General features: G+C 45.0%; 1 protein-coding gene across 7 annotated transcripts in view; it reads left to right on the top strand.

Annotated features, from left to right (window-relative positions):
- Nucleotides 1-19,461, top strand: part of rab27a (RAB27A, member RAS oncogene family) — a 201,105-nt gene that overhangs the window by 143,712 nt on the left and 37,932 nt on the right. For all 7 annotated transcript variants that reach the window (XM_063066502.1, XM_063066508.1, XM_063066506.1 and 4 more), the window contains one exon: nt 336-508. In XM_063066502.1, coding sequence (XP_062922572.1) covers nt 356-508 — 153 coding nt within the window. In that variant the 5' untranslated portion in view covers nt 336-355. The remainder of the gene's footprint in view (nt 1-335; nt 509-19,461) is intronic.

Below are 19,461 nucleotides of genomic sequence, written 5' to 3'. Positions count from 1 at the left end.
TGTAGTCAATTTGGCCCTGTCATACAAACTGTGTTCCCCAATTCATCATTTGTGTTGTATCCAATTTGTGTTAAGTTATAGCAGAGCTACCTAGAATGTGAGTAAGGTAGGGGCTCACCTGGTTCAGTGTGACTTCCCTGTAGGCAGTTGTGTGTGAATAATTGACTGACTTTACAGCATTACAACCTGAAGGATACAGTTTTCGTCTTAGCCTTGGTGTTGTGTTTTCCTGTTGTGATCATTAGTTGTGTTTCAATGTTACCAAGTTGACAAGGGCTTGTTTTGATGGTGACTTGGTCAGAGACAATTTGAAAACATCTCCTTCTATGTTGCAGACTCACAGTCAGTGCTCGCCATGTCTGATGGAGACTACGATTATCTCATCAAGTTTCTAGCACTTGGAGATTCTGGAGTAGGAAAAACCAGCTTCCTGTATCAGTACACAGATGCCAAATTCAACTCCAAATTCATCACCACAGTTGGCATTGACTTCAGAGAAAAGCGAGTGGTAAGTTAAACCTGATACCAGAATGTCAATGTTCTCTCTAGAGTATTGTGGCAACGGTTCAACATTACCTCTGATTTTTTATTACCTTTAGGACCCTTTATCACATTCTGTACCCGTATTAACAATTCAGATTTTGTCCTGAGCCAGTACCTGTTGAGTTTGGGTGTAATTATTTTACAAACCTTCAACTTTCAACAAGAATTAATTTTTGTTAAGGCAAGTGTTCTGCAGTGATAGGAGCAGGTTCTGTTAATTCCACATTTCCCGGGGCATTGCACTGCAGCACCAGCTCCACACGGAGAGAGAGATTTTCACTTTGACTTTACTTTGATGTCATTTTCCAGGAGCTTCAATCAAGACATTTTCAGGTTTGTCTGCTAGATTTTAACTTTCTCCAGCACAATGTTTCCCACTGTTCTTAACGCTGGAAGTAGCTGCCTGCCTTTCTGAACAGCCATGTTTGTCTCTATTTTTCATTGCTGGATCAGTGTAGACAAACTTGAAGCAATGTTTCATTAAGTTAAGTAATCTGAAATTCACATTAGTTTGTAGGGTTAACATGCTGAGAGATGGCACTGGCAATGTTTTGCAGGCAGTTAAGAAAACTTCCAGATATAATTCTGAACTACAGTCTCTGCAGTCTGCAACCTGTAATTTCCCTTTAAGAAACATACTTATAAATTGTGTAAGTGAACTAGTGCTTTTATGATCTGAAAGATTCAGTAAACTTGACTCTCAAGAAATCAGGTACAGCACCTTCAAGTGCATGTAGGTCGGTCATCACCTTCGCCGGAGGTGAGCTCGTCGGGGCGGACTGCAAACCAGACTAGAACTCTGGGGAATGAAACTTTATCTCACCAGTACATTTTGGCTAATGTATGGTCACCAGAGAACAAGATTGAGAATGAAAAAGCAAGATTGCTGTATCAGAGGAAAATGAAGGATTGTTGCTTTCTCTGTTTCATGGAGACATGGCTCACTGCAGTCATGCCGGATATGACGATCACATCCCAGGGCTTCTTAGTATATTGGATGGACCAAAAATGCTCTTTCATGACAAACTCTTTGTGAAGCTCAGATTTAGCAGTTTATCACACTCTTGTTCTCCCTACCCGGAACATCTACTGATTAAGCGCTATCGTTCTTCTTATTGAGAGAGTTCTGTGTCATGATCCTGACTGCTGTTTACGTACCACCAATGGCAGATATTAAGTAAGCACTCGGTGTTTTGAGTGCTGTGATTAACAAACAAGCAGCTTACTCTGACACCTTGTTCAAGGACTCATCAGAGGATCTGAATGAATACACTACGGTTACTTTATAAAAGCAGTCGTAGCTAAGTGTGTCCCACAAAATCATTCAGAGTCTTCCCCAACCAGAAGCCTTGAAGGATGAACCAAGAGATCCGCAATCTGCTGAGAGGTCGATAGGTGATGTTTAGGACTGGCAGCCAAAGGAAATACAAAAGGTCCAAGTACAACCATCAGAAAGCCATCTTACATGCAAAGTGCAATCCCAGATCAAACTTGAATTATAGAAGGATGCTCAATGGTTGTAGCAGGGCTGGAATACTAACACCACCTACAAAGTAAAACCCAGCAGTGTTTCTTTCCCAGATGAGCCCAATGCCTTTCATGCTCGTTTTGATTAAAGAACAATGAGGCACCTTCACAAGCTCACTTTTTGAGGCTGACATGAAAGCTTCCTTCAGGCAGGAAAACCCACAGAAAGCATCTGACCCAGGCAGTGTATCTGAACAAATACTGAAGATCTGTTCTATTCAACTGGTTGGAGTGTTTACTGATATCTTTAACCTCTTACTTCAGTAGTCTGAGATATCCACCCGTTTCAAACGGGCTTCAATTAAACCAGTAGCCAAGAAGAATGCAGTAGCCTGTCTCAGTGACTATCGTCCAGCAGCACTTACATCCACTGTGATGAAACTTATCAACTCCTGCCTGAGGAGCAAGCTGGATCTGTTCCAATATGCCTACCATTACAACAGGTCAACAGCAGATGCCATTTCCTTAACTCATCGCTCAGCTCTGGAACATCTGGACAGTGAAGATGATACATCAGGATGCTCTTCGTTGACTCTAACTCTGAATTCAACACTATCATCCCATCAAATCTAATCAATAAGCTTCAGGTCCCCAGCCTCAATACCTCCTTGTGCAACTGGATCTTCGATTTCTTCACTTGCAGACCCCAGTCATTTTAGATTGGCAACAACATTTCCTCCACAATCTCCATCGGCACAGGTGCACCACAAGCTATGTGCTTAGCCCCCTGCTCTATTTGCCTTACACATGATTGTGAGGGTAAGGTGAGTTCCATTTTCATATTTAAGTTTGCTGATGGCACCACTATCATTGGCCAAATCAAAGGTGGTGACAAATCAGTATATAGGAGGGAGATTGAAAATCTGGTTGTGTTGTCATAACAATGTCAGCAAGACCACAGAAGGAGGAAACAGGAGGCCCATGAGCCAGTCCTCATCAGAGGATCAGAGGTGGAGAGGGTCAGAAACTTGAAATTCCTCGGTGTTATTATTTCAGAGGATTGCCCTGGGTCCAGTGCCATTACAAAGAAGACACGGCATCACCTCTACTTTTTTTGAAGTTTGCCAAGATTTGGCATGTCATGCACAATGGAGAGTTGCACCACAGCCTGCTATGGAAACTCCAATGCCTTTGAACAGAAAATCCCACAAAAAGTAGTGGGCACAACCCAGTCCGTCACAGGTGAAGTCCTCCCCACCGCTGAGCACATCTACAAGAACTGTGTTGCAGGAGAACAGCATCCACCTTCTCTTCTCACTGCTGCCCTCAGGAAGGAGATACAGGAGCTGCAGGACCACACCACCAGGTTCAGGAAACCACCTTGTCATAGAGGGAACCATTCAATAGTCTTACAACAGTGGGGTTGAGCCTGGTGGTATGTACCTTCACATTTCTAATCTTCTGTCTGATGGGAGAGGGAGAAGAGAGAATGTCTGGGGTGGGCGAGGTCAGTGATTATGCTGGCTACTCTTTTCCATGGATGCTGCCTGGCCTGTTGAGTTCATCCAGCAATTTATGTGCATTGCTCCTGTTTGCTAAAGATCAGTAAAGTCTCATTATAGTTAGGTAGTTAGATCTGATGAGTAGCACCATGAAATATGATATTTCTTTCTTTCCCCAGCTGAATGGGGTAAGGTATCATTTCTGGATTGTGATGGATGTGAGCAATGGGGGTGGTTTGTGGTGGGAGACCATGTGATTGAATGTTTTCCCTGGGACCTGTTGAGAGAACTGGGCCTGGCAAATTAAAGGCTATCTTCAGTAACTTATTTTCCAAGACATAAGCACTATTGACATGCCAAAGTTATTCTATTTTGTTGCATAATTGTTCGATTTTGAAGATGAGTTTGATCAGGTTATAAGTGGCCGTAGCTGTTGGTGTGGATGTGTGTACACCTGTGTCACTCACTGCTCAAAGTCATCATCATTGCATCTTTACTGGAAAAAAAGGAGAAAGAGCTCTATATGCCTGTCATTCCACAAATGTATCACTGTGCAGTTTATGATCGTCAGTGCTGGAGCAGAGGACTGAGGCAAGAGGTAGTCTTTCTACAAAGCTGCCGTCTCTATCCCAAGACCAGACCATTGAAACCTCATCGGTTCCAGGCTGTTGCAGAGCTCCCCCTGGTGGAAGGTTCATTTGATGTCCTGTTACTTGGGATTGGAATTATTTTATTATTGTCATCTCTCCTGAGAGATAGTGAAAAGCTTGTCTTGCATACTGTTCGTGCTGATCTGCTTATTACACTGAGGTAGTAAAAGGTAAAAGAATTACAAAAATGTACCGGCTGCAGAGAAAATGCAGTGCAGGTAAATAATGAAGTGCAAGATCATAACGAGGTAGATTGTGAGGTCAAGAGTCTAACTTATCATCTAGGAACTATTTAGTAGTCTTAGGATAGAAGTTGTCCTTGAGCCTAGAAATTGTGCTTTCAGGCTTTTGGATCTTTGATTATGCACTTGCTTCTGTTACTATCCATTTGGTGTGTGAGGTGGCTTCATACTTTGTAAGTGGACGATTCAGGAGTACACAACTGGATGGCTTGATAGTCTAGAACATAGACAGTGGAACACGACAGCACAGGAATGGGCTCGTCAGTTCACAATATCTGTGCTGAACGTGATGCCAACTTCAACTAACTGCTTGCACATGGCCCAGATCCTTCCATAATCTGCAAATTCACCACCTCCCCTGGCAGTCCATTGTAGGTACTCACCAAATTTGTCCCACACATCGTTTTAACTTCTCCCTTCACCTTAAATGCATATCTGCCCAAGGGATAAAAGGTTGGTTGTTTACCTATGCCTGTCGTAATCTTATAAACTTCAGCTTCCAGCACTCCAGAGAAAACAGCCCAATTTTAGAACATAGAATAGTACAGCACAGTACAGGCCCTTCAGCACACAATACCCCACCTTAAATTTCTCCATATATTTTGTCCAACTTCTCCTTATAGCTCATACGCTGTAGCTCAGGCGGAGGCTAGGTCACTGTCTCCTGAGCTGCAAATCCTGCCTTTGTTTTACGCTGTTGTTTGCTGAAAGTGTGATGATGTCAGTTTTCTCTTCCTCACCATCTTCCTGGATAAAGTACAAATTCTAAACTACACAGACTCTGCTGCTGCCTTCTATGAGGTAGGAAAAGGAACATGAATTGTGGGGTCCACCAGCACCATGTCAATCAACATTTCCATCCAAGCTAGTCCCATTTTCTTGCATTTGGCTCAAACCTCTGTAAAGCTTTTCTATCTATGTACCTGTCCAATTACCTTTTAAGTGTTGTTAATGTACCTGTTAATTTAATCAACCTCATCCTGTGTCAGCACATTCCTTATCTACACAATTCTCTGGGTGGAAAAAGTTGCCCTTGCCTATTAAATCTCCCTTCTCACTTTAAACCTATATGCTCTTTAGTTCTTCATTTCCCACTCCTGCGACAAGGGATTGTGCATTAACCCAATATGATTTCATATACCACTGTAAGGTCACATCTTATTCTCCCATGTCCCATTCAAAAAAAGTATCAGCGTGCTCAACCTCTCCTCATACCTCAGTCTTTGAAGTCCTAGTAAATTTCTGCTCTCTTTTCAGCTTAGTGGCATCTTTCCTAAAGCAGTGCGACCAAAACTGAGCAGAATGTTCCAGAATACGGCCACACTACATTGTTTGGGTTGTACAAATGCAACATAACATCTGAACTTTCCTCAATTCCATGATTGATGAAGCCAGCATGCCAAAAGCCTTCTTCACCACCCCGTCTATCTGTGACACCACTTTCAGGACCCATATACTTGTTCTTCTAGGTCCTCCTGCTTCACACCACTCTGCAGGCCCTATCCAGTAATCTGGGGGTTTACTCCAGTCGCCTTTTCCTGCAATACACTACTGAAGTATAACTTGCCGTAAGATTGCTGGAAGAGAAAATCTGTCAACTACATTTTTAAATTTGCTGAAAGCTTTGTCAAGTGAATACAAACAATTTTAAGTTGAAGATGACCATGTGCCAAAGGTCATTGAAGTATATTTTTAAAAATCTCTCTTATGAAGTCACAAACAAGAGAAAATCTGCATTTGCTGGAAATCCGAGCAACACACACAAAATGCTGCCTGGCCTGCTGAGTTCCTCCAGCATTTTGTGTGTGCTCCTCTTATAAAGTTCTGTTTTACATCTTCTGCAGGAATCATTCACTCCAGCTGAACTTCCTCTTGTAGATTTGTTTGGCTCCATTAATGCTTCTAATAGAGTGTGGCTCCTTGTAACAGTAGAATTGTTTGTACTTTATGTGTACTCCGGGATGCTTTTGTGACCAGAGAAATTGCTTCCTGGTAGATAAGTGTGAAGTATTCAACTGGATTTTGGCATCCGACTCACGCTGGAGAGACAACACTGCTGCTGCTGGAATAACCATATAACCATATAACAATTACAGCATGGAAATAGGCCATCTCGGCCCTTCTAGTCCGGCCGAACTCTTTCTCTCACCTAGTCTCACCGACCTGCACTCAGCCAATAACCCTCCATTTCTTTCCTGTCCATATAGCTGTCCAAATTAACTTTAAATGACAATATCGAACCTGCCTCAACCACTTCTGCTAGAGGCTCGTTTCACACAGCTACCACTCTCTGAGTAAGGAAGTTCCCCTTCATGTTACCCCTAAACTTTTGCCCTTTAACTCTCAACTCATGTCCTCTTGTTTGAATTTCCCTCACTCTCAATGGAAAAAGCCTATCCATGTCAACTCTATATATCCCCCTCATAATTTTAAATACCTCTATCAAGTCTCCCCTCAACCTTCTATGCTCCAAAGAATAAAGTCCTAACTTGTTAAACCTTTCTCTATAACTTAGGAGATGAAACCCAGGCAACATTTTAGTAAATCTCCTCTGTACTCTTTCAATTTTATTGACATCTTTCCTATAATTCAGTGACCAGAACTGTACACAATACTCCAAATTTGACCTCACCAATACAATTTCAATCTGTAGCAATACACAGGATGCTGGAGAAATCAGTTGGCAGGCAGCGTCTGCAGAGGAAAACAGGCAGTCAACGTTTGTCTTAAACCCTTCATCTGCATTAGGTTCAGACAGAGTGTAGATGAAGGGTCTTGACCTGAAATGTCAATTGTTCATTTTCCTCCATAAAATGCAGCCTGAGCCTCTGAGTTCCTGCGGCAACTCGTGTGTGTTGCTCCGAATCTCAATACGCATGTTGGTGAATGGGAAAAGTACAAATACGTTCTTCCCACTGTACCAGACATGCTGGTCACCCTCTGTTCCATGAGCCCTTAGAGAAGAAAGCAGGAGTTGTTTAGGTTCTATAGTTTTGGTGAAAGCTTACTTTGGAGTTGGTGATGCTGTCTCAGTCTCCATCCACTGGATTTAGCTGCAATGAACTCTATTTCCCTCCATCAGCATCTTGCATTTCCCATTTCTGTACTCAGCTGAGTTTCCTTCGCCTACCAAAAACCCACTTTGGTCCAATGCCACTCCAGGCTCTTAGACTCTTAGTTATCCAAAGAGCTTTTGAGATGATTTCTTTATTACCTGCAGTATGGGAATTTTGATTGGCATCCCCCTTTGCAATAATATTGGTGCATCTGTTCTGTTCTCCCACTGCCCCTCTCCCTTGTTTTAGTTAGAATTTGAAGAAATTTTTTTAAGGTAGGGATCTTGCAAAACTAAGCTCCCTCTGAGAAGTGAATCAAATCCAGATCTAGAAAATGATTGTAAAGGAAGTTGGGAATTGGGCTATGCTCTTGTTGGGGGAGGGTATCCTCCCTGTTGATGAAGGTGACTTATGGCCACAAATTCCAGCATTCGCAGTTTATCCTCTCGTACGAGCGCTTGATGGTTTCCACTTCGGCCATGAAATGTCATGCTCTCTTCTTGCTGCTGCCATCAGGAAGGTGGTACAGGAGGCTCAGGACTCTTAAAAACCAGGTTCAGGAACAGTTCTTACCCCTCAACCATCAGGCTCTTGAACCAGAGGGGTAATTTCACTCAACTTCACTTGCCCCATTACTGAAATCTTCTCATGAACTGTGGACTTGCTTTCAAGGACTCTTCATCGCTTGATATTAATTAATTAATTAATTAATTTTGTTTTCTATTCACAATTAGTTGTCTTTTGCACACTAGCTGTCTGTCATATTGGGTGTGGACTTTCATTGATTCTATTATGGTTCTTGGATTTACTGAGTATGCCTGCAAGGAAACAATTCTCAGGATTGAATATGGTGACATGTATGTAATTTGATAATAAATTTACATTGAACTTTGCTTAAGTGTCTATGTTCACTGGGGCAGAAAATGCATCCCAACTGATCTTGAAATCCTCTTGTTTTTGGGTTGCTGTTTTTGATCCTATCCCTTAACTGGTTCATATTTCTTGGAGTCTGTTTTGGAATTGGACAACTTGTCTTGCATTTCCCTCACCCTTCACCGTACATCTCCATTCGCCCTCCCCCCCCCCCCGACAAATCCCAGAGACTTTTGCCTAAATGAATAGAATTTGTTTTCGGTTTGCAAGGTTGTTCCCAGTTTGTCTCTATTGATTTCTCTAAACATCACTAATCACGGGAGGCAGGCAAGTGGGTCGCAGTTAGGAGGGGGAATAGGAAGAGTTAGGTACTAGTGAGTACCCCTGTGGCTGTGCCCCTTGACAATAAGTACTCCTGTTTGAGTACTGTTGGGGGGGACAGCTTACCTGGGGGAAGCTAACAGTGGCCGTGCCTCAGGCACAGAGTCTGGCACTGTAGCTAAGAAGGGTAGGGAAGGGAAGAGGAGGGCAGTAGTAATAGGGGACTCAATAGTTAAGGGGTCAGATAGACGATTCTGTGGATGCAGTCCGGAGACCCAGATGGTAGTTTGCCTCCCTGGTGCCAGGGTCCAGGATGTTTCTGATCACGTCCAAGAGATCCTGAAGTGGGAGGGAGAGGAGCCAGAGGTCATGGTACATATAGGTACCAATGACATAGGTTGGAAAAGGGGAGAGGTCCTGAAAGGAGAATATAGGGAGTTAGGAAGGGAGTTGAGAAAAAGGACCGCAAAGGTAGTAATTTCGGGATTACTGCCTGTGCCACGCGACAGTGAGAGTAGGAATGCGATGAGGTGGAGGATAAATGCGTGGCTGAGGGATTGGAGCAGGGGACAGGGATTCAAGTTTATGGATCACTGGGACCTCTTTTGGCGCAGGCGTGACCTGTACAAGGAGGACGGGTTACACTTGAATCCCAGGGGAACCAATATCCTGGCGGGGAGATTTGCGAGGGCTACTGAGGTGACTTTAAACTAGAATGGTTGGGGGGTGGGAATCAAATTAAAGAGACTAGGAGAGAGGAGGTTAGTTCACAAATAGAGAAAGTTAGTAGGCAGTGTGTGAGGGAGGATAGGCAGGGAACAGAGATCAGGAGCACTCAGACCAAAGATGTAGGGGACAAGGAAGAAAAAGATAACAAAGTTTTTTGCTCCATTAAGGATAAACAGAGAGTAGGAGGTGGAGAGTTTCTTAAATGCATCTATTTTAATGTTAGGAGCATTGTAAGAAAGGTGGATGAGCTTAGAGCATGGATTGATACCTGTAAATATGATGTTGTAGCTATTAGTGAAACGTGGTTGCAGGAGGGGTGTGATTGGCAACTAAATACTCCAGGATTTTGTTGCTTCAGGTGTGATAGAATCACAGGGACAAGAGGGGGAGGTGTTGCATTGCTTGTCAGAGAAAATATAACAGCGGTGCTCTGGCAGGATAGATTAGTGGACTTGTCTAGGGAGGCTATTTGGGTGGAATTGAGGAATAGGAAAGGTGTAGTGATGCTTATAGGAGTGTATTATAGACCACCTAATGGGGACCGAGAACTGGAGGAGCAAATTTGTAAGGAGATAGCAGATATTTGTAGTAAGCACAAGGCTGCGATTGTGGGAGATTTTAATTTTCCACACACAGACTGCGAAGCCCATTTTGTAAAAGGGCTGGATGGTTTGGAGTTTGTTAAATGTGTGCAAGATAGTTTTTGGAGCAATACATAGAGGTACCAACTAGAGAAGGGGCAGTGTTGGATCTCCTGTTAGGGAATGAGATAGGGCAGGTGACGGAGGTATGTGTTGGGGAGCACTTCAGGTCCAGTGATCACAATGCCATTAGTTTCAGTATAATTATGGAGAAGGATAGGACTGGACCCAGAGATGAGATTTTTGATTGGAGAAAGGCTAACTTTGAGGAGATGCGAAACGATTTAGAAGGAGTGGATTGGGACAATTTGTTTTATGAGAAGGATGTAATGGAGAAATGGAGATCTTTTAAAGGTGAAATTTTGAGTGTGCAGGATATTTATGTTCCTGTTAGGTTGAAAGGAAAGGTTAGAAGTTTGAGAGAGCCATGGTTTTCAAGGGATATTGGAAACTTGGTTCGGAAAAAGAGAAGGATCTTCAATAAGTATAAGCAGCTTGGAGTTAATGAGGTGCTCGAGGAATATAAAAAATGTAAAAAGAATCTTAAGAAAGAAATTAGAAAAGCTAAAAGAAGGTACGAGGCTGCTTAGGTAAGTAAGGTGAAAATAAATCCAAAGGGTTTCTACAGTTATATTAATAGCAAAAGGATAGTGAGGGATAAAATTGGTCCCTTAGGGAATCAGAGTGGACGACTATGTGCGGAGCCAAAAGAGATGGGGGAGATTTTGAACAATTTCTTTTCTTCGGTATTCATTAAAGAGAAGGATATTGAATTCTGTAAGGTAAAGGAAACAAGAAGGGTAGTTATGGAAAGTATGACGATTAAAGAAGAGGAAGTACTGGCGCTTTTAAGGAATATAAAAGTGGATAAGTCTCCGGGTCTGGACCAGATATTCCCTAGGACCTTGCGGGAAGTTAGTGTGGGAAATAGCAGGGGCACTGACAGAAATATTTCAAATGTCATTAGAAACGGGGATGGTGCCCGAGGATTGGCGTATTGCTCATGTGGTTCCATTGTTTAAAAAGGGTGCTACGAGTAAACCTAGCAACTGTCGGCCTGTGGGTTTGACGTCAGTGGTGGAAAAATTGATGGAAAGTATTCTTAGAGATGGTATATATAATTATCTGGATAGACAGGGACTGATTAGGAATAGTCAACATGGATTTGTGCGTGGAAGATCATGTTTGACATATCTTATTGAGTTTTTTGATGAGGTTACTAAGAAAGTTAACGAGGGTAAAGCGGTGGATGTTGTCTATATGGACTTCAGTAAGGCTTTTGACAAGGTTCGATACGGAAGGTTAGTTAGGAAGGTTCAATCGTTAGGTATTAATATCGAAGTAGTAAAATGGATTCAGCAGTGGCTAGATGGGAGACGCCAGAGAGTAGTGGTGGGTAACTGTGTGTCAGATTGGAGGAGGGTGTGTAGCGGTGTGCCTCAGGGATCTGTACTGGGTCCAATGTTGTTTCTCATATATATTAATGATCTGGATGATGGGGTGGTAAATTGGATTAGTAAGTATGCAGATGATACTAAGATAGGTGGCGTTGTGGATAATGAAGTAGGTTTTCAAAGCTTGCAGAGAGATTTAGGCCAGTTAGAAGAGTGGGCTGAAAGATGGCAGATGGAGATTAATGCTGAAAAATGCGAGGTGCTATATTTTGGTAGGACTAATCAAAATGGGACATACGTGGTAAATGGTAGGGCATTGAAGAATGCTGTAGAACAGAGGGATCTAGGAATAATGGTGCATAGTTCCCTGAAGGTGGAATCTCATGTGGATAGGGTGGTGAAGAAAGCTTTTGGTATGCTGGCCTTTATTAATCAGAGCATTGAGTATAGGAGTTGGGAGGTAATGTTGAAATTGTATAAGGCATTGGTAAGGCCAAATTTGGAGTATTGTGTACAGTTCTGGTCACCGAATTATAGGAAAGATGTCAATAAAATTGAGAGAGTACAGAGGAGATTTACTAAAATGTTGCCTGGGTTTCATCTCCTAAGTTACAGAGAAAGGTTGAACAAGTTAGGTCTTTATTCTTTGGAGCGTAGAAGGTTGAGGGGGGACTTGATTGAGGTGTTTAAAATTATGAGGGGGATTAATAGAGTTGACGTGGATAGGCTTTTTCCATTGAGAGTGGGGGAGATTCAAACAAGAGGACATGAGTTGAGAGTTAAAGGGCAAAAGGTTAGGGGTAACGTGAGGGGGAACTTCTTTACTCAGAGAGTGGTAGCTGTGTGGAATGAGCTTCCAGCAGAAGTGGTTGAGGCAGGTTCGATGTTGTCATTTAAAGTTAAGTTGGATAGATATATGGTCAGGAAAGGAATGGAGGCTTATGGGCTGAGTGCAGGTCGGTGGGACTAGGTGAGAGTAAGAGTTCGGCACAGACTAGAAGGGCCAAGATGGCCTGTTTCTGTGCTGTAATTGTTATATGGTTATATGGACCGTGTTAATAGGGTTGGTCTCTGATGATGCATTTCCACAAGATGCTGACAGCTTGCTGAGGTTCATCCATTAGGTGAGATGCGGTGTCTCCATTAACTGTAGGATGGTTTGCATTTGAACCTCCTCCCCAGATGGTTCAATCACCACAGGTTTTCATCTCTGAAACTTATAATAGAGTAGAATACACTTAAAAGGATTCTTTAATTGGTTGCCTGCTGTTCCCTTGGCAACCACAGTCTTGTTTAATTCTGTAATTTTAGCCAGAGAGTGATGAATCTGTGGAATTTGTTGCAGTAGGCAGCTGTGGAGGCCGAGTCTTTATGTATATTTGAGGCAGAGGTGGTCTGAGCATGAAGGGGCTAGAGACTGGGGCTGAGAGGGAAATGGATCAACCATGATGAAACAGCAGAGCAGACTCGATGGACCAAATGGCCTAATTCTGCTCCTGAATCTTATGGTCTGTAATCTGTCAGCAAAGAATGTTTTGTGCAAGTTGGAAATTCACTGGCAGTTGTAAACAATGGTCTTGGGCTACAATGAGTTAAATGAGATTTGCTATTGTTTGGAAATCGTTTGCCACAACCTTGGGTTTCAACATTTTCCACACTTAACTCCACAATACTTGGGAGGCAGAATGGCAAATGTGACACCAACAAATAAAAATGCACCGAGATTGCAGTAGTACACTTCCATCTGCTTCTCCAAACGTAAAATCAAACTGAGGAAACAAAGGCAGGCACATTAAACAAATGTTGCAGCTTTTGTTTCTTACAGAGAAGACCAAAAGAGAGAAACAATTGCTCTTCCTGTGAGAATGTAGACCTTCTCTTGTTAATAGACCTCTCAGCATGTGTGTCACGTTGGTTATTTGTGGTCTGGTCTGGGGGAGTTCAAACAACCATGTGCAGGGGAGGGCCCTGGTATATCATTTCTACAGCTACCTGTGCCTCGAGATCTGCACACCAGGTGTCTGGATAGGCCTCAACATAAACTACACCTTCAACTTGTACTTTATTAGCACCCTTCCCCCTGTGTTGTCTCTCCCTGACAGACTCTCTGACCATCATTTTCCTTTTGCCATCTCTCCCTGTCACTCTCTGATCACCTTTCTCCCTTTGCCATCTCTCCCTATCACTCTCTGACCATCCATTTCCCTTTGCTGTCTCCCCCTGTCACTCTCTGACCATCCCTCTCCCTTTGCCATCTCTCCCTGACACTCTCCAACTATCCCGCTCCCTTTGCTATCTCTCCCTATCACTCTCTGACCATCCATCTCCCTTTGCCATCTCTTCCTGTCACTCTCTGACCATCATTCTCCCTTTGCCATCTCTCCCTGTCACTCTCTGACCATCCACCTCCCTTTGCTGTCTCCCCATCACTCTCTGACCATCATTCTCCCTTTGCCATCTCTCCCTGTCACTCTCTGACCATCCACCTCCCTTTGCTGTCTCCCCGTCACTCTCTGACCATCATTCTCCCTTTGCCATCTCTCCCTGTCACTCTCTGACCATCATTCTCCCTTTGCTGTCTCCCCGTCACTCTCTGACCATCATTCTCCCTTTGCTGTCTCCCCCTGTCACTCTCTGACCATCCATCTCCCTTTGCTGTCTCTCCCTGTCATTCTCTGACCATCCCTCTCCCTTTGCCATCTCTCCCTGACACTCTCTGACCATCCCGCTCCCTTTGCTGTCTCTCCCTATCGCTCTCTGACCATCCATCTCCCTTTGCCATCTCTCCCTGACAGACTCTCTGACCATCATTTTCCTTTTGCCATCTCTCCCTGTCACTCTCTGATCACCTTTCTCCCTTTGTCATCTTTCCCTTTCACTCTCTGACCATCCATCTCCCTTTGCTGTCTCCCCCTGTCACTCTCTGACCATCCCTCTCCCTTTGCCATCTCTCCCTGTCACTCTCTGACCATCCCTCTCCCTTTGCCATCTCTCCCTTTCACTCTCTGACCATCCATCTCCCTTTGCTGTCTCCCCCTGTCACTCTCTGACCATCCATCTCCCTTTGCCATCTCTCCCTGACAGACTCTCTGACCATCATTTTCCTTTTGCCATCTCTCCCTGTCACTCTCTGATTACCTTTCTCCCTTTGCCATCTCTCCCTATCACTCTCTGACCATCCATCTCCCTTTGCTGTCTCCCCCTGTCACTCTCTGACCATCCCTCTCCCTTTGCCATCTGTCCCTGTCACTCTCTGACCATCCCGCTCCCTTTGCCATCTCTCCCTGACAGACTCTCTGACCATCATTTTCCTTTTGCCATCTCTCCCTGTCACTCTCTGATCACCTTTCTCCCTTTGCCATCTCTCCCTATCACTCTCTGACCATCCATTTCCCTTTGCTGTCTCCCCCTGTCACTCTCTGACCATCCCTCTCCCTTTGCCATCTCTCCCTGACACTCTCCAACTATCCCGCTCCCTTTGCTGTCTCTCCCTATCACTCTCTGACCATCCATCTCCCTTTGCCATCTCTTCCTGTCACTCTCTGACCATCATTCTCCCTTTGCCATCTCTCCCTGTCACTCTCTGACCATCATTCTCCCTTTGCCATCTCTCCCTGTCACTCTCTGACCATCCACCTCCCTTTGCTGTCTCCCCGTCACTCTCTGACCATCATTCTCCCTTTGCCATCTCTCCCTGTCACTCTCTGACCATCCACCTCCCTTTGCTGTCTCCCCGTCACTCTCTGACCATCATTCTCCCTTTGCCATCCCTCCCTGTCACTCTCTGACCATCATTCTCCCTTTGCTGTCTCCCCGTCACTCTCTGACCATCATTCTCCCTTTGCTGTCTCCCCCTGTCACTCTCTGACCATCCATCTCCCTTTGCTGTCTCTCCCTGTCATTCTCTGACCATCCCTCTCCCTTTGCCATCTCTCCCTGACACTCTCTGACCATCCCGCTCCCTTTGCTGTCTCTCCCTATCGCTCTCTGACCATCCATCTCCCTTTGCCATCTCTCCCTGACAGACTCTCTGACCATCATTTTCCTTTTGCCATCTCTCCCTGTCACTCTCTGATCACCTTTCTCCCTTTGTCATCTTTCCCTTTCACTCTCTGACCATCCATCTCCCTTTGCTGTCTCCCCCTGTCACTCTCTGACCATCCCTCTCCCTTTGCCATCTCTCCCTGTCACTCTCTGACCATCCCTCTCCCTTTGCTCTCTCTCCCTGACAGACTCTCTGACCATCCCTCTCCCTTTGCCATCTCTCCCTGTCCAACCTTCTGATCATCCTTTGCTCTCTCTCCCTGACAGACTCTCGGAGCATCCTTCTCTTTTTGCTGCCTTTCCCTGTGAAACCTTCTGCAAAGATTTGGAGTTTTGAATTTTGATTTTTAAAATTTTTCGTCCTATTTTTGAATTTTGATGATTGGAGAGGACCAAGATTTATGTCACCTTTGTGCGGGAGCTTAATTAATAAATGCTATTGAAATAGTGTCCTTGATCGGCTCTTAGTTAATATGGCTTCTGCTCACTTGCAGACTCACTGACTTCTCCTGGCTAAATTTTTGCATATCAAGAAGGCATTTCTCTCTTGTCATTTTCGCCTCCCCAAATATTTTAACAAAGTTTTAGATTCACTCCAAAGATGAGCCTGTCTTTGTATTTATTTGATGCCCTCACAACCTGTGCCACATGTAGGGATGACCATGGCTATTTTACTGTCTGAACAATAATGAGAGCTGAGAGTTGACTGGAAGTGACAAACGTCCCATGTGCCATTTGGATCTGGTAGCTTGCTTTGAATTGTGCTCTGCAATGTTTCCCTGGATTTCAAGCAGAAATTAAAGGGGAGCAAAACTGAACTCTTGAAGAAACTCAGTGGGTGATGGAGGGAAATACACAGTAAAACACTTCAGGTCAAAGCCCTTCATCTGGAGTTCCTCCAGCAGCTTCTCTCTTGCTCCAGCTTCCAGTGTTTGCAAGTTCTTGTTTCTCCATTAAGGAACATACCTTTCACAGTATCCAGTCATCCAAGTGATAGATGCGTTCTACTTTCTGCAAAGCAAGAAATGTAGCATCGGATTAGAGTACAGGGCAATGCCACATTTAGAGTGATTTGGTGATGATGGTTGACCAGGATGCTGAGGAGGCCCCCCATCTTTTCAGATTGCATCTCAGATGAGCACGGCTGGGTTTGGGCTTAATATCTTCATTTCAGCAGTCCTGTGCCAAAGTGACACTATAGTAATCAACAAACCAGGATGATGTTTCACTTGTGGTTAAAATAGAAAGGAAGCTCTCCGTACAGTGTGATCTTACACCCCTGGGGTTGCACCAACAGTGGCATCCCAGTTAAGGGCTGGTGCTGTATCAGACTGATCTGAGTAGGCTGCAGAATTGTTGCCATTCCATGATTTCTGCAATCAGAAGTAACTTCTGATCTTTGTCTACCACACATGCTGCCCTGTCATAGGGTTGCCAGTGGCCAGTGTTGAAAATTGCTGGTTCTGTAAACAGAAACCAAAGCAGTCAATTCCAGAAACACTTCCAGGTGACTGACCTGGAACATTACTCTCTCTCTTTCCATGGATGCTGCCCGACAGGAACGGTTCCAACATTTTCTGTTACGTTTCAGTTTTTGTTTTGCTTCAGTTTGATTCTTTTTCTTTGCCTTTTCAAGGTTTTGAAGTTTCATTCTCATTTGCTACCACTGGAGATCTTTATAAAATCAGTCTAGACACAAGAGACTGCAGTCGCTCAGATCTGGAGGTCCTGATGCAGTGTTTTGACCCAAAATGCCGACTATTCCTTCTCCTCACAGATGCTGCTTGACCTCATCTGAGTTCCTCCCGCAGATTGTTTATGGCTCCAGAATCCAGCATCTGCCATCTCTTGAGTCTCTGCTGAAACGGTCCTTAACTATTTCAAATTACAAGTGGGACTGTGTCTCTGATCTCGTGATTAAAGTGTTGCCTCCGAAATCATCTGCGGTGGATGGCCAAGTGCAGTGATTCAAGCAATGAAGTATTTGCAGTTTAATAATTCCTTGATTGCAAGGAGCTATTTATAGGAGAGCTGCAATTGCTTCATTCTCTATAAGTTTCTGATTGAATTGCTCCCATATTCCTGACCTTTTATTGCAGCCCATCACGTTTCAAGATCTCTGAGTACTTTCCAGTCGTATAAAATCTCCCTCCTTGTTTCATTGTGTTTTGCTCTCGGCCGAGGAGGTGGGATGCTGCTGTTACTGTTGTGACTGTGAGTGAAGTGTCACCAGCAAGGACATGCTGAGCTGAGAGCAGTACAACAGCAAAGTCTGAATTTTGTCCATTGAAGCTCCCCAACAAAATGTTAGATTGCGCATTGTAAATGAGAAGTTTGTTTGCTCATAGAACTGATAAGATCCAAAATGCACTCCCTTTGAGGGCCAGAATTCTCTTTCTAGTACTTATCAAGATATCCATCATTTTGCCTTGTTATGTGAACGAATTTCCAAGGCTGATAGAGAGACGTTGGGAGTGGCACTAAATGATGCAATTTGTTTAGAATTACTAGCCCTGAATTATGACAAATAGTTTTGCCTGAAGTGAAATTCCGTGGCTTAATAAAACATTTGAATTGAGGTCATCTCATGGGTGTACAGTTTCCGTGAATGTGTTCATCCTTCTGTATGGGCTCCATTAGTGTCCACTCCCCCTCTGTCCGTCTGTGCCCTCTCCGCCCTCTGTCCATCTGCGCCCTCTCCCCCTGCTATCCGTCTGGGCCCGCATCCCCCCGCTGTCCGTCTGCGCCCTCTCCGCCCTCTGTCCGTCTGCGCCTTCAACCCCCGTCCATCTGCGCCCGCTCCCCCCCCCTCTGTCCATCTGCGCCCGCTCCCCCCTCTGTCCGTCTGGGGCCACTCTCTCCCCCGTCCGTCTGCACCCGCTCCCCCCCCCATCCGTTTGGGCCCGCTCCCCACGCTGTCCGTCTGGGGCCGCTCCCTCCCCCGTCCGTCTGGGCCCGCTCCCTCCCCATCCATCTGGGCCTGCTCCCCACGCTGTTCGTCTGGGACTGCTCCCCCCCCCGTCCGTCTGGCCCGCTCCCCGCGCTGTCCGTCTGGGGCCGCTCCCCCCTCTGTCCGTCTGGGCCCCCTTCCCGTCCGTCCGTCTGGGTCCGCTCCCCCCCCCGTCCGTCTGCGCCTGCTCCCCCCCATCCGTCTGGGCCCGCTCCCCGCACTGTCCGTCTGCGCCCGCTCCCCCCTCTGTCCGTCTGCGCCCGCTCCCCCCACTGTCCGAGTGTGCCTGCTCCCCCCCCACCTGTCAGCGCCCACTCCCCCCAGTCTGCCGTCACCCACTCACCTGTCCGTCTGCGCCTGCTCACTGTCTGTCCTGCCTATTATGTTGCCCATCTCTTTCAGTCCAACTCCATCAGTACCCATCATCCCTGGTTTTAATAGTTGAAATTGTAACCTGTTTCTTTAACAGCATAGAGTCACTGGGGCATGTAGGGTTTGTTAAAATGGAAAATTTCTTGTTAGCCTGAATTTTACCACGTTGAACCCTGGGGCCACAGAACTAAACCAACTCTAACCGGGCCCAGTATAACTGAAAAATTTGAATTTGCAAGTCCCTACAGTTATCTTTGGATCATGAGCACTTTGACCTGAATTCCAGTCCCAGAAATAGTGAATCTGTCTTGTGTTCAGTAAAATGTAATGCAAAGTAATGCACACCCTGATGCCTTCCCTGTCATTGCGGGGGATTTCAACCAGACCAGCTTGTAGAAGTGTCTGAACAGCTGCCACCAACATGTCAGTTTGGGAACCAGCGGGGTCAACACACTTGACCACTGTAATTCCAGGGTAAGGACACTTACCCTGCCATCCGAGACCCACCAGTGGTGAGGACCAAAATGGTTTGATCAAGGAAAGTGGAGGAGTGCTTACAGGACTGCTTTGAGTCGATGGACTGGACAATATTCATGGATTCATCTTTCAGTTTGAATGTTGTACCCAAACTGAAAGCTGTGGATCGACCAGGAGATCTGTAGTCTGTGAGGGCTAAA

This window comes from Mobula hypostoma, chromosome 13, assembly GCF_963921235.1.
Source record: "Mobula hypostoma chromosome 13, sMobHyp1.1, whole genome shotgun sequence".
NCBI lineage: Eukaryota > Metazoa > Chordata > Chondrichthyes > Myliobatiformes > Myliobatidae > Mobula > Mobula hypostoma.
The sequence above is the reverse complement of the archived record's forward strand: the minus strand, read 5'-3'. Positions and strand labels throughout refer to the sequence as shown.